Genomic DNA, 14,432 nt, shown 5'->3' on the forward strand with positions numbered 1-14,432 from the left:
AATTCTGGGTTATTGGTTGTTGAAATAATAATGTTAAAATTGCTTGCGTTATCGCTACCAACTCTTGCACATGTCCCTCAACCTAGGGGTGTGAAAAAAAATTCTATCCAACCAATCAATTAATCCGATGATTCGATCTAAAAATTTAAATATTTAATTTATTTTTAAAATTGTAAATAATTTAAGTTAAATGTTCTAAAAAATATATAATCAAATTAAATACAAATCTATCAGAATTCAATTATTCAAAAATCTGATTAAAAATGAGCCTTTAGAATATTTATCCAGAACCAATAATCTCAATCAACCAACTGACCCAAACATGAAATATCCAACGCCTGAGGGTGTTCAGTTGAATCAGATCAGTTTAAATCTTATACAAGATGAATTATGTTAATTTAATGGTTCGACTTAGATCAATTCAGGTTTAAGTTAAATCAGTTCGAGTTATTTTCATGTTGATTTGACATCGAATTCAGTTCAAGTCGGGTTAATTTTAGTTTGGATCGATGTCAGTTTATGTCAAAACGATTCGAGTCCGAAACAATTAAATATCAAGTTAGTTTAGATTCGGATGGACTTCAGTAAGATCTTGTTCAAATCAAGTCACATCATTAACAGATAAAATTCAGGTTGAATACGGATTAAAGTTGAATCATTTGTGGATTAATTATTTTTCGTCTTTCAATGTTTCATAAATGTGAGAACATTTAATTGTAATTTGTAATTGTATATGATTTAAAATAAATTATAAAAAATATAAATAATTATGGGCTAATTTTGATAAAAATATAATTTAAAGTATTAAATTGAAAAAAATATAAAATTAAAAACAAAAATTTAAATAAACTAAACAACACGCATGAATGAACGATGAATAATATCTTTGTCCGTTAAAATTTACTATTCAAAACTCAAAATTTCACCATCTAAATACCGAAAAATATATATATATATATATATATATATATATATATATATATATATATATATATATATATATATATATATATACTTCCAAACTTCAATCAACTATATTCATAATTTTTCATGTGATTATATTTATAATGACATTACCTTAATGCAATTGTTTTAAATTCTCTCTTTAATAGAAACTGCTCTGTTATAGTAATATTAGTCTATGGACTATTTCGTTAATAATGGATAAAAGGATTATGTAACCGACATCTATGAATATTTTATATTGTTGTATAAAATCACAAAAAAAAAAAAAAAATGATACAACATAAAATATTAAATTTAAATATGAAATTTTTATCAAAATTAGAATTTTTATTCGGATACGAATATCCATTTATATGATCTTAAAATTTAGATATTCAAAAATTTGAATATTCGATTTTTTCAGATTAGATACGGATTACAATTTTAGTGATCCGAATTTTTGGATATTCAAGATTTCAAATTGAGTGATATCTGATATTCGAAAATAAACATCCCTAACTGAACTTAGTGTTATTTAAAAAAACAACTAATTTTATTAAGAGATAGAAAATATCCAAAATTATAATAAAAATTTATAGTTAAAATCATAAACTAAATATATAATTGAAATATTCTCATATAATTATTAAGAAACTAACCACTTAAGATCATATATGAAATATACAAAGAAAATGTGAAAACCAAGTGCAAAAAAATTTAAACGAAAGGTAGATACAAACATATATGAATGTTACGACAAACGAATCACAATATGGGATAAAACTACTGAAACACCGTCGATAAAATGCAAATCATAGTCAAGCATCGTGAAAGAACTAGTTACGATCGCATGTTACGTATCCAAATTTAATTCGATGATCTAAGGTAGGAAAGATTAATAGAATAATAAATTAGTGTCATATTGATCAGTAGTGATGATGTTAAATCTAATATTAAAAAATAAACAAACAAACAAAAAGGTGCTAAAATTAGTGTCGTAATGAAAAATAAGAAAAAAGGAATAGAAAATAACCTCATTAACCAAAAATGCCTAATAATATACGATTTTAACCAACTTTTTTTTGGATTTGCCAAAATGACCAACTAATTCGCAACGCGATCTCTAGTATCGCAAATCAGTTTCCAGATTCGCAACGCGAACTTAGACTATCGCAATGCGAACTAGGACTATCGCAATGCGAACTAGGACTATCGCAATGCGAACTTGGACGACCACGACCCCGACCCGACCCGAGACGGACGGCGGCGGCGCGCGAGAGTCCCCCTTGTTCTCTATCACTCAACAAGGAAGTGAGAAAGCCAAGCCTTAAATACCATTCCCAATAGTGTTTCCAATACTATGTGAGATTGAGCATTACCAACACTTGTTTCCAATACAATGTGATTATTCAGGAAACAATTAACAATCATGCACCTTAAAACAACTGAATCAGCAACCAATTGCATTAGTATTATACGATTAAATATGTCATAATTAAAAATCAATTTACAATCAATCGCGATTATTGCAATTTTAAGCAAAACATTCAAAAATAATATCACTATTTAAGGCTCAATCCCACATAGTATTGGGAACAAGTGTTGGTAATGCTCAATCCCACATAGTATTGGAAACACTATTGGGAATGGTATTTAAGGCTTGGCTTTCCCACTTCCTTGTTGAGTGATAGAGAACAAGGGGGACTCTCGCGCGCCGCCGCCGCCGCCGTCCGTCTCGGGTCGTGGTCGTGGTAATACGTGTCTTCGACATGTCCGCACGAATACTATCTTTTTAGAGAAAATTCTTATGAAACAAATGCAATACCGTCGTTGCGATTTTGGAATAAATCGCAACGCGAACTTCGACTATCACAACGAATTTGGAATAAATCGCAACGCGAACTTCGACTATCGCAACGAACTTGGAATAAATCGCAACAAGAACTTTGAATATCGCAACGAATTTGGAATAAATCGCAACGAATTTATAATAAATCGCAACGAATTTGGAATAAATCGCAACGCGAACTTCGACTATCGCAATGAATTTGGAATCGACTATCGTAATGAACTTGGAATAAATCGCAACACGAACTTGGACTATCGCAATGCGATAGTCGAAGTTCGCGTTACGAATCTGGAAACTGATTTGCGATATCGGAGATCGCGTTACGAATTATCGATCGCATTGCGATTTAGTTGGTCATTTTGACAAATCCAAAAAAAATTGGTTAAAATCATATATTATAAGGCATTTTTGATCACCGATGTTATTTTCTCAAAAGGGAACTACGGTGGGTGATGTTATTTTCTCAAAAGGGAACTACGGTGGGTAGAGAAAAGAAGCAAGTGCAAGGGTTTTATTTTTTATTTTGAACATGTAAAGCTGATCTTTAATGAACTGAAAACAACACATTACAGTATAAAAGAAAGGCAACAATTGTAATCGAGAAGATAAAATAAAAGTTCTGTCTGCCCAAACCAGCAAGAAGATGTGCAGCATTATTCCTCTTTCGATTGACATGCAAGAAAAGTAAGAACTCAAAGTCCTTTTTTTTCTTCTGAAATATTATAATACACTACACTCACCAAAGATCTATCCATTGTAGGAGACACCACCTTAGAAATAACAGGGAGGGCATCTCCTTCAACCTCGATGCGTCGAAAACCCAAGTCCTTTGATAAAATCAAGGCTTGTTCACAAGCAAACGCCTCAGCCATCTCAGGGTTCAAAATGAAAGAATTTGGGTAAGTAATCCATTTGAATCCCTTAAAACAATTCCAGAGACTGATTGAAGAGTAGACCGATTAAAGCTAGCATCGAAATTGACTTTAATTTTACCGTCTGATGGAGGGATCCATTGGTTTGAGGTATTTCTTGTAGTTATAGGCTGATGAAGGAAGCATCTATCTCCTGGGCATAAGCTCGACAAAAATTAGCGACCTCCTGTGTTGTCTGTATAAGACCATCATGCAAAATTTTATTTCTAGAGCCCCATATAGCCCAGATGGCTATTACCATAATTCGGCGGTCATTAACACTGAGGGACTCAAAAAGATTTAAACCAGAGGATAAAATTCTGCTCAGCTAGACCAGATCCCATGGAGACGCCCAATTTCGAGAAAACTTGTTGCGAAAAGGAACAATCATGAACCAGATGTTGAACAGATTCAATATTCAATTGGCAAAGGAGACAAAGAGGATGAACAGCTATTCTTCGAAGCAACAAATTCGAAAAGGTTGGAATGTAATTGTTGATGAGTCCCCAAAAATGAATTTTGATCTTGGAAGGTAGCGGGAATGCCCAAACCGAGCTAAGAAATTTGGTGTTCCAATCGTCCTCGAAAGAGCTGGGGTTACTGGAGCCATGAACAGAGGAGTTAACAAGCCATCGACAGGGTACAAAAACACCAAGAACCGATGAGTTAGATGATTACCATTTGCAGATGGACGAGCTATATGCATTGTTGTTTGCATCACTTGTATTCATTTCGTCCATTTTAATTTGACTCAAACTAGCGGAAAGGAACGACCTTAAGCTGCCTCCGTCGCCCCCCAAAGCTTCCACTCGTATGCAACGTTCATCAACTAGGCAAATTTCCCCACCGCACTCTTCGAGACCTCTCCATGAACTGTGGCTTTCTCTTGCTTCTACAGTTGGGGCAAAACCCGACACTACTGGTTTCAGCGATCGACATGGTGAAAGAAATAGTAAAAAACCACGATGCTGTCTTCTCCGACAGAGCAAATGCAACAGCGGCGGATATCTTGTTTTATGAAAGCAAAGATCTTGCTTTTTCATCCTACGGTAAAGATCTTGCTTTTTCACCCTACGAAAATCAGTGGAAATGAAGTACTTAAAATGTGTATTCAAAGAAACTTTGAGACTACGTCCAAATGCTCCTCTTCTTGTTCCTCGACTAACATCAGCAATCTATACAATCAAAATTAGCCCTTAAAAATAAAATATACCGAACCAGGAAGTGAACAGAGCCAGGGGTGGGCAGTATTTTTCTCCGGAACCGAAATGGTGAGAGGCAAAGCAGACAAAACTCTAGACGCCATTCCAAGTTTCGAGCAATGGAAGGAGACATGACTGGAGAACTCGGTTTGGTCTCGGCGATCCACGGACACTTGGAAGGGGTCGCTGAGGATTATAACTGCACTCGGCTTATCCTGATAAGGATCAGCGGGAAAGTGTTGTGTGCCGAGCGCGGCCGTCTCTTGAAAATCTACTTCATGTCTCGATGTCGTCTTAAACGGAGTCTCTAGAATATAAGATGTGTGTCTAATTTCGGACAGGATAACATTTAATAGTACTTTTCAGAAAGAAAAAAAGAAGCAAAATAAATAAGTATACGGTACATGCAAATCATGCAACTGAAACAATATAAGGAATATATATATATATATATATATATATATTTGGGTAAACTATAATGGTGGTAGCTTTGGTTTTCTTTATTTCTGATTTTGATCATTCAATTTTAAAAATTATATTTTAATTATTTATATTGTCAATTTATTATAAAATTAATTCTCGTTGTATTAATGATATCACGTGTTAACAAAAATAGTTAATTTTTAATTTATCTTTAAGATTTTATTCAAAATATTAAATTTGTACCTTTTTAGCTGTAATTATTAAATATATGAATTTTTAAACTTTTTTTCGGCATACATTCTATTACTTCAAACTATTATCGCTATTCGATTTCGTTGATATCTTCAATCAATTAAGGTGTCAAAACGATTTTCTCTTTCCTTCAATGAGTTTTTTTTTTGTCTTATAAAGACATTTGGATCTTTTTGTTTTTATTCTTTCTTAACACCATTGTGATTATTTCCGTAATTACAATTATTTGACTACCATTTATGAAAAATCAATATCAAAATGTTATTTTTTTAGTAACTTCTTTATTTTTTTATCCTTTCGGTTCTAAAGTTTTACTCTAACAAATTCGAATCGACCTGTCTCGCACACTTGACCTTGGTAAATGAGTCTCCCAACAGAAATCTTTTACATACACAAGAACTTGAACTCGAATGAAATTCAAATACTTTATATGGATGAAATTCAAGTCAAAGCTTTGAATTTTCTTGATTAGATCCGTCATTTATCATTAGGTAAACATGAAATTAAAACATATTGTTTATCATAATCTTTCGCGTCTTTCTACCATTCCAATTGAATGTTAACAATATCATACTTCAAAAGTCAAATGAACTTTTTATTCGTCTATTTATTTATTTAAATAAAAAATAAAATAAGAAAAATAGTCTCATTTCAGACTTTTATAATTTTGTCGGGCGGAAAATTATTCAAAAGAATAACATCATTTTAGGTTTTTTTGAATTAATCACTGATATCCGATCTATTAATTGACTAATCCAGATAATGTATTACAGAGGCGAGAGCAACCCTTCCAGCCCAGTTTGCTCCATTTGCAAATGTCAAGATTCGAACCCCCTGACCCTACTTAAGGGATCTAATGCCTCATCCCACTAGACCAACTGATTGTTGGTATCATTTTAGGTTTTTATTTCATGTTAAGAATTTGATTAGAATATATTACATATTTTAGAAGAAAAAAAAGTTGAATTAGAATAGATTACATATTTTTAGGGGAAAAAAGTTGATATAAAAATGTGATTTTTTTAAATTGATTAAATTAATATTGTAATTAAAGATGATTAAGTTGATATTTTAATTAAAATGTAAAGTTGAAATTAATTTTTTTTTATTAACATGATATATCATTAATCTGATAAAAATTAACGTTCTTATGATGGTTTTATGATAAATAAAAAATGTAATCAAAACATAAATTTTAGAAATGTGTGTTCAAAATAAGAAAAAGGAAATAAAAGTAACCAAAAGTGTTTATCCTATTGTTTTATTTTTTTCGTAAATTACACTAATCATCATTTAACTTTATTCTCTCTCATTTCATTCACTGGACTTTTAATTTTTCCAATTTAGTCATTAAACTTGATAGATTGAAATTTTTTAATCACTAAACTGTCTTCTCTCTAATAACTGGATGACTTGAAATATTTTAATATTAAACCGGCGACATTGGATATGTAGTTAATAAAATAAAAAATAAATTGGGTCATTTACGAAGCATCTAAGCCGCCATTAACACAACCAAAAACCAACAATAATCCTTCTCGCTATCTCCAAATTCTCCATTAACAGAGCAGCCATTGAAACACCATGTCTTTGCTCTTCTTATTCTCATTCCTTTTCCTTTCATACCTCCCGCCATTGTTGTCCTAGCAAAGCCCATCTTTTAGTTTCTCGGATTTCCCATGGATTCACAAAACATGTTTTTATCTTAAGAAACGGAGTCTTCGTTGTTCGGTTTAAGCCAATCAGTTCTTCGGCAAATCTATACATTTCTCCGTTTGGTATAACGACATTTCCGAAAGCAGCACTGTCGTTTGTTCGGCTAATGATGATTATTTGGTGACCAAGAATTCATCGCTTGTTATTGGCAACAACAGCAACCTTTAATTACCCAACTCTTTGGGTCAAAACTTGTTGTCGGGATTGCCGTCAGCAATTGGTGTTTTGAAATCGACGAGGCCAAAACTAGAGGATGTGAGAAATCTCGTTTCTTTATAGATCAAGTCATTGATCCTTAATACCTTAATACCCTGCGAGCCAAACGACGAATCATTGGCTTAGTTATTCCCTGGATGTTGTCCCTTAATACCTTCTTATGCCTAATGGTTCCTCCCTAGCCACCCCCTTTACTCTCTTTCCCCTTCGATTTTCTCAGGAAAAAATTTCAAGATGAAGATTGAAAATGAAATTGTTTCGTTAACGAAATCAATTCTATATCTACGGAGTTCAGGGTGTTTTTCGGTTAAATTGACATTGAATTTGTATTCAAAAAAAGGTGAGACGTGTTCGATGAAAAATTTGAGTCAATGACCTCCGATCATGGTGACCGTGGGTGATCGATGTGTGGTGGCTATAATTTGGATTTGTTGAAGTTGTGGAGAGAGACGGGTAGAAGATGGGAGGAGAAGAAGAAAGAAGAAGGGAGGAGGAGAACATAAAAAAATAGAGAAAAAACAACTTTTTTTATTTAGATCAAAACTACTTCGTTTTGATCTAATTTTTTTTATAGATTCAAAGCTACGCTGTTTTAATATTATTTTTCATGTCATAACATCGTTAAATAATTAACTACGAAGTGATCAAAACAAGAATAACGATAAAATTTAGTAGGTAAATAAAGTTTTTTTGAAATATATGGAATAAAATAGGAGAAAGTAAAGTTCACTGAAATTAGTGTAATTTACCCATATTTTTTTAAATTTATTTTATACTCCACCTTCTCTTCCTTGCGTTTTTGTTCACACTATCTTTTGCTACCATTTCCCATAACAAAACTTTGATCTTTTTAGTATCTTCTCTCTCTCTCTCTCTCTCTCTCTCTCTCTCTCTCATTTTCTTCTGCTGAAATTAGGGTTTTGGAATGTGGATTTACAATGTCACAAACTAAAGAAGAAGCTTCTATCTCCGACACGACTGCTCCGGCCGATTCCCCCCTTAACGTTTTAGGGCATAATTCCCCTGATCCCGATCCGACTCCAAATCCTGACGAGTCGCCGACATCGTCAAATCTTAATCACGTGGCTGAGGAAACCGGGCATGAAGAAAACAATCTAGAAGAGCAGTTGCGGGAACTCGATTTGAAGAAGGAAGAGGAAGAGGAGAAGGAGGAGGCTGCTGAGACAAAAAGCTATGGGGAGAGAAAAAGCGAAAATGGTTACGACGATGCTGATGCCGGCGCTGACGGAGACGAAGAAGACGAGGAGGATAAAAACGAGAATGAGAATGATGGTGAAAACATGAAGAGTTATGAGAGAGTGATGTCGCATTATCCGGTGAGACCGGACGCAGATGATTGCGCTTATTATATGAAAACTGGACTTTGCAAATTTGGATCTAATTGCAAGTTTAATCATCCTGTTCGAAGGAAGAACCAGGTCTTTTTTCTCACCTTATTGTAACTTTCATTTTATTTTATCATCTTTTTATGTTCTAGAAATGTTCTTGCTTTAGCTGAAGGGGAGCTTTGTTAGCTTTCTGTTAATTCAATTTTAATATTTGTTTCTATATTACTATGGCATTTGTTAAAGATTTTTTTTTTCAAAAAAATTCTTCTCATTTTAAGATTGGGTTGTTTGCTACATACGTGTACTTATTGATTTCGTGCTGACTTTTTATTTATTTTAATTCTGGGTATTTTGGATTTATGATGTTTGAAGGCTGTTCAGGAAAAATTCAAGGAAAATGATGAATCAAGTCAATCAACAGAGAAACCAAGCCAGACGGAATGCAAGGTCTGTATTCTTTCAATGACTGAATTTTTTGTAATTTTATAATTTTTCAACTAAAGCATAGTATTCTCCTAGCTTTTTAGAATTAGTGTTTGTTTAGTTACGCGTGAAAAACATCTGTGTATTTTCATTCATGTCTATAAGAAGTGTGCGTAGGTTGATAGTGACATTCTTTGTGTTACAATGTTGCTCGAGATTTTTGCAGTACTACCTAAGAATTGGTGGATGTAAGTTTGGTAAGGCGTGCAGATACAACCACTCAAGGGCAAAATCTTCAGCTGCTCCGGTTTTAGAACTTAACTTTCTGGGACTCCCCATCCGACAGGTACCACTTCTGTTTTTACTGTATTTATTAATTGAAATTTTTTCCAGACTCCATAATTCAAGTCCTGGTGCACTTTTGCGTTTGTTCTGCAATCAACCGAACTGTATGTTATTTTTTAGTGGTTATTAGGAGTAATCGTTTTGGAAATTTGAAAGTTTTAATTCATTACAGGGAGAGAGAGAGTGCCCCTATTACATGCGTAATGGGTTGTGCAAGTATGGAGCCAACTGCAGGTTTAATCATCCTGATCCTACCACTGCTGGAGGTTGTGACCCACCTGCAGCATATGGTAATGGTGGATCTGTTTCATCACAAGCTGGTTCACAAGTGAATATGGCATCCTGGTCCTCACCGAGGGCATTGAATGAGACTCCTGCTCCCTATATGCCAGTTATGTTTTCACCAACTCCAGCTATTCCACCCCTAAATCCAGAATGGAATGGTTATCAGGTACTATCATCGCTCCAATGCTGTTTTAGTTTATGTATTATAGTCTACGGCATCTATTAAATCCATCTTACCATACTATAGTGCATGGCATCTATTGGGTTTATCTTAGCATTACTTGGTCCTCACCTACATCTTAGAATCTATTCAGATCATTAATGGAATATTTTCAACTTGACAGTTAAAACTAGTTTCTAGATGCGTTTGTGTAGTTTGGGTTTTACGAACAAGTGCCTTATTAAGGGCCTCATTAAGGTTATCATTTGAAATAATTTATATGTTAGTGCATTGGAGTTCCTGACATTAACTTTCGGTTACTGCATTTAATAAAATAGTATTTTAACTAACTTGAAGAAGTGGCTAGCACCCATTATTTTTTGCCAGCTTCATATATTTTTTTTTTTGAAAATTATGTTGCCTTTCAACCTTTCTCGATGAAGCTAAGGTAACTTTGTGCATCAAGGTCTGAAACACATGTACATGTAGGCGTAGTCATACAGCCTATGTATAGGAGACTACAAATACACTGTAACATACATTCTTTGGCAGAGTAAAAAAAGCTGACTTGCACCAAAGAGAGCCAAGTAGAACCTTGGCGTTGGTTCAGTTCGATGCATGATGGATTGCGTTGTGGGGTTGTCTAATGTTGCTCTTGCATGGAAAAATGGTTTTTGTTGGCAGATAAGATATACTAATTGCTTTGACAATTATAGTGTTAATATATGCATGAAAATGGCGAATCAAATGTTTCCCCATAATACTTTGTTTTCTTGTGCTCCTTATAACATGCATTTATTGCTTAGGTTACGTTTTTAGTTCTTGTTTATTTCGCTGCATTAGTTCAAGAAGCTCATGTTTAAAAATGCCTGATAGGTATTAAAACTGATTCTGCATATAATTTTCTCCAAGAAATCAGATTTTTTTTTTTCAAAACTTATAACCAATATGGTTCTGAACAATGACTTGATCTTGTTTGCCTTGTCAAGGCCCCTGTTTATCCCCCACCAGAAAGGAGTTTGCATCTAACCCCAGCATATGTCATGAATAACCCCTCAGCTGAAACCGCCGTCTATAATCAACATCAGCCACAGATGGTGGTTGATGAATTCCCAATACGGCCTGGCCAACCTGAGTGCAGTTACTTCCTGAAAACTGGGGACTGTAAGTTTAAATCTAATTGCAAATATCATCATCCAAAAAGTCGATCTACAAAGCAGGCCCCGTGTACTCTCAGCGACAAGGGCTTGCCACTGAGACCTGTAAGATTGTGCTCCTTTAGGTTATTCTTTTCTACCATATATATACATATATATGAACAGAAACTTGGTAGGTTATATTTTTTTTTTGGGAAAAAAACTTTTTTATGCACCCAGAAAATGAAAACAAAAGCAATTCACCTTGGATATTGAAATGCACTTCTTATCTTCTCGTGTATCTTGAAACATGTTCTTTATAGAAAATCAATAAAAAAAATTGCATCTGTTACAAGTTGGTACTTGATTGTTCATATAGGCAGTGATTAAAGCCCCAGGTTCTGTTAGGCACGTGGATTTCTACAGAAACGTATCATCTGGTTTAGATTCTGTAACGCATCTTCTCCTTGTGACACTATAGTTCATTCTTTTAGCATTTACTTTAATGGTTTGTGTTTTCGGTGATAACTATTAAATTCTAATTTCTAATCACATTCAACACTTGATTAATGCTTTCTAGTAGTTTTATCACCATTGAGATAGACATTTTATTTCGGAATCCAGGATCAAAGCATCTGCTCAAACTACAGTCGGTACGGCATTTGCAAGTTCGGACCAGCCTGTAAATTTGACCATTCAATGCAGGCAGCTCCTTCAACAACAGAATCTGAACTAGATAAGGCTCCACCGTTTGGCCATTCTGCACCATTAGAGCAAACCTCAATTGCGGAAAGTAATGGTACCCAAAATTAATTTTTCAGGAAAACGGCTTCCTAGCTCTTAGATCTCACATCAGAAGGATTCTAAATTTTCCGTTCATTTTTTTTTTAACTCGGAAGACTGCTTAACTTTTCTTCACTTATTCCATCGCCACAAGCCTTTTTAGGGGATGGCATTATATATGATGGTTTGTGTTGGTAGTGCTACAAAGCTCAAATTAAACCAGGATATGTAAAATGTCTCAGTTTCAAGTCATTTTAGGAACTAATACAAGTAAGATTTGGGATGTGTTGTACTTCCCTTGAATCCCCTTGGTCCGGTTTATTTCTTACATATGGATTGTTGGGTTTAGCTCGGGTTTATTTGTAAACCTGACCCGATTTGTTATATCTATATCCGATTCTGACCTAACCACAGTCCGTTTTTAGATTTATTTTCTATGCCAATTTGCATCTGAACTTCATATTACGTGCTATATTTCATTGAACATAACAAATTAATGAATGTTACTTTTTTTGGGTACACAATTAATGAATGTTACTTATAATATTAAATATTAACTTTAATTTGTCTATAACTATAACACTTATCTATCTATCAAAAAAAAAATTATAACACTTATCTATATCATAATAATTACTAATAAGTATTCATTATAAAAATTTGTTCGTAGGAAATTACATCTCATTCTTATATTAAAATCTATTTCTAGTTTGCCATAAAAATTGTATATTCCTTCAGCCACGCCTAATTGTTCTACAACAATCTTGAGTTCATTGTGCTGAAATAAAGGTTACCTTTTTCAAAAGGAGAAGCATAGTCATTTCAAGTTTAATCAATATTGACTATCTATAATAATTATGATTATAAATTATTAATAAAAATATTGTTTAAATGACAAATTAGAATATAATAAAAAAATAGATGATATTTCCGTTGATTTGTTTTATTACTTATAAATCCATATTGCATACATTTACAAATATAGAGTATAGATAAAGCTGTGAACTGCTACATACTAATTGACGTGGTTGATGCCTTACAAATCAACTGTAATACATGCGAAAGACTAAAAGGTAAGCATTGATTTTACCAACAAAAAAAGAAAAAAGAAAAAAAGTAAGCATTGAATATATGTGAAGCGATCATGTGAATTTATCGAGGAATTCATGTGCGATAGTCTTAATATACGGTTAAAAAATACGTTATCGGAAATATTATTAGGCGCTGAAAAATAACTGATTTTATTATTATTGGGCGTTTTAACCAGATTTTCGAAAAAATGACCGAAAATATTACTAGACGCTAAACAATGACCGAAAATGTTAAAAAATGTTAAAAAATGATGTTTTAAGTAAAAATAATAATATTACCGGTAATTTTTTACCGATTTTATTATTTAAACAATAACAAAACCGATAACACTTTATTTTAACCTTCTATTAAAGTGCCGCACTGTAAAATTTCTTGAATTTCTCTCTCCTTTTGAAACATAAAAAGATAAGCTACTTTGAGTAGGATCCCTTTGATTATAAAACGAGTCGATCGGATTATTTCCCAATTTTTATTATTTATTCCTAAAAATAGTACTAGCTGTATCTTTATTTTTATTTTTATTTTTATTATAAATTAGAGATTAAAAATTATTTGTTTCTAAACATAGTTTTATCCCTAATTTTATCTTTAGAATTTTATCTTAATAAGACAATATTCCTATTATATGATGCATCATTAATTCGGTTTTGAACTTTAATCTGATGGATGATTATTTATTTCTTTTAAAATTTCAAAGAATTAATTTTTTTTTTATAATTCCCACAACTTTTAAATGTGATCAACTTAATAAACTTACAAATTCTAAATATAATAAGGGTGAACTACAGCATATACCACTGAATTTAGGTGATGTATCGATTATACCGAACTTTTAATTTTCATTAATTATAACACTTAATTTTGATTTTGACTTCAATTATATTATTGGGTCAATAAATTTTAGCGACGCGATGATGTGGACAAATCGTCAACTCGTCATCATTTTGCGACTATTGAAGCCTAAAACAACATCATTTTAGGCATTAAACTTTAAAGGTGTATTGACTTTGTCACTAAACTTTTAAGCAATTCACTTTTTGTCATTGTGCTCTTTCGGCCACCATTGACAGTCAATCACTACTTGTCACCGATCGTCTTTCACGAAAAGATTGATACCAAATTGTTCGTATTTCACTCATTTCTTCTTATATGATTGGTTTTCCATGAAACTCATGCAAAATCGATAAAATTAAACAAAAACATACTATTTTAGGGGTTTGAGGGCTTTCTTAGATTTGAGGGTTTTTAGGTGTTTGTTTGAAAATTTGAATGATGAGAAACATTATTTCGAGAAGTCGAACAACATACCTTAAAATTAGTCTCATTGGATAGTCATCAGAAGAGA

General features: G+C 33.0%; 1 protein-coding gene across 2 annotated transcripts; it reads left to right on the forward strand.

The window, feature by feature from the left end:
- The first annotated feature begins 8,304 nt into the window (after positions 1–8,304).
- On the forward strand, positions 8,305–12,298 carry LOC120140593 (zinc finger CCCH domain-containing protein 67-like). 2 transcript variants are annotated; one of them, XM_039155561.1, is made up of 6 exons: positions 8,305–8,953; positions 9,245–9,310; positions 9,513–9,632; positions 9,804–10,082; positions 11,066–11,338; positions 11,837–12,298. In XM_039155561.1, exons 1-6 carry the CDS (start codon positions 8,453–8,455, stop codon positions 12,023–12,025), a joined length of 1,428 nt encoding a protein of 475 aa, XP_039011492.1. In that variant the 5' UTR covers positions 8,305–8,452; the 3' UTR covers positions 12,026–12,298. The 2 variants fall into 2 exon arrangements, with proteins under 2 accessions (XP_039011492.1, XP_039011491.1); XM_039155560.1 differs by having other exon boundaries at positions 8,312–8,953; positions 9,236–9,310.
- The last annotated feature ends 2,134 nt before the right edge of the window (positions 12,299–14,432 follow it).

This window comes from Hibiscus syriacus, unplaced genomic scaffold (assembly GCF_006381635.1).
Source record: "Hibiscus syriacus cultivar Baekdansim isolate YM2019G1 unplaced genomic scaffold, ASM638163v2 tig00110788_pilon, whole genome shotgun sequence".
NCBI classification, from domain to species: domain Eukaryota; kingdom Viridiplantae; phylum Streptophyta; class Magnoliopsida; order Malvales; family Malvaceae; genus Hibiscus; species Hibiscus syriacus.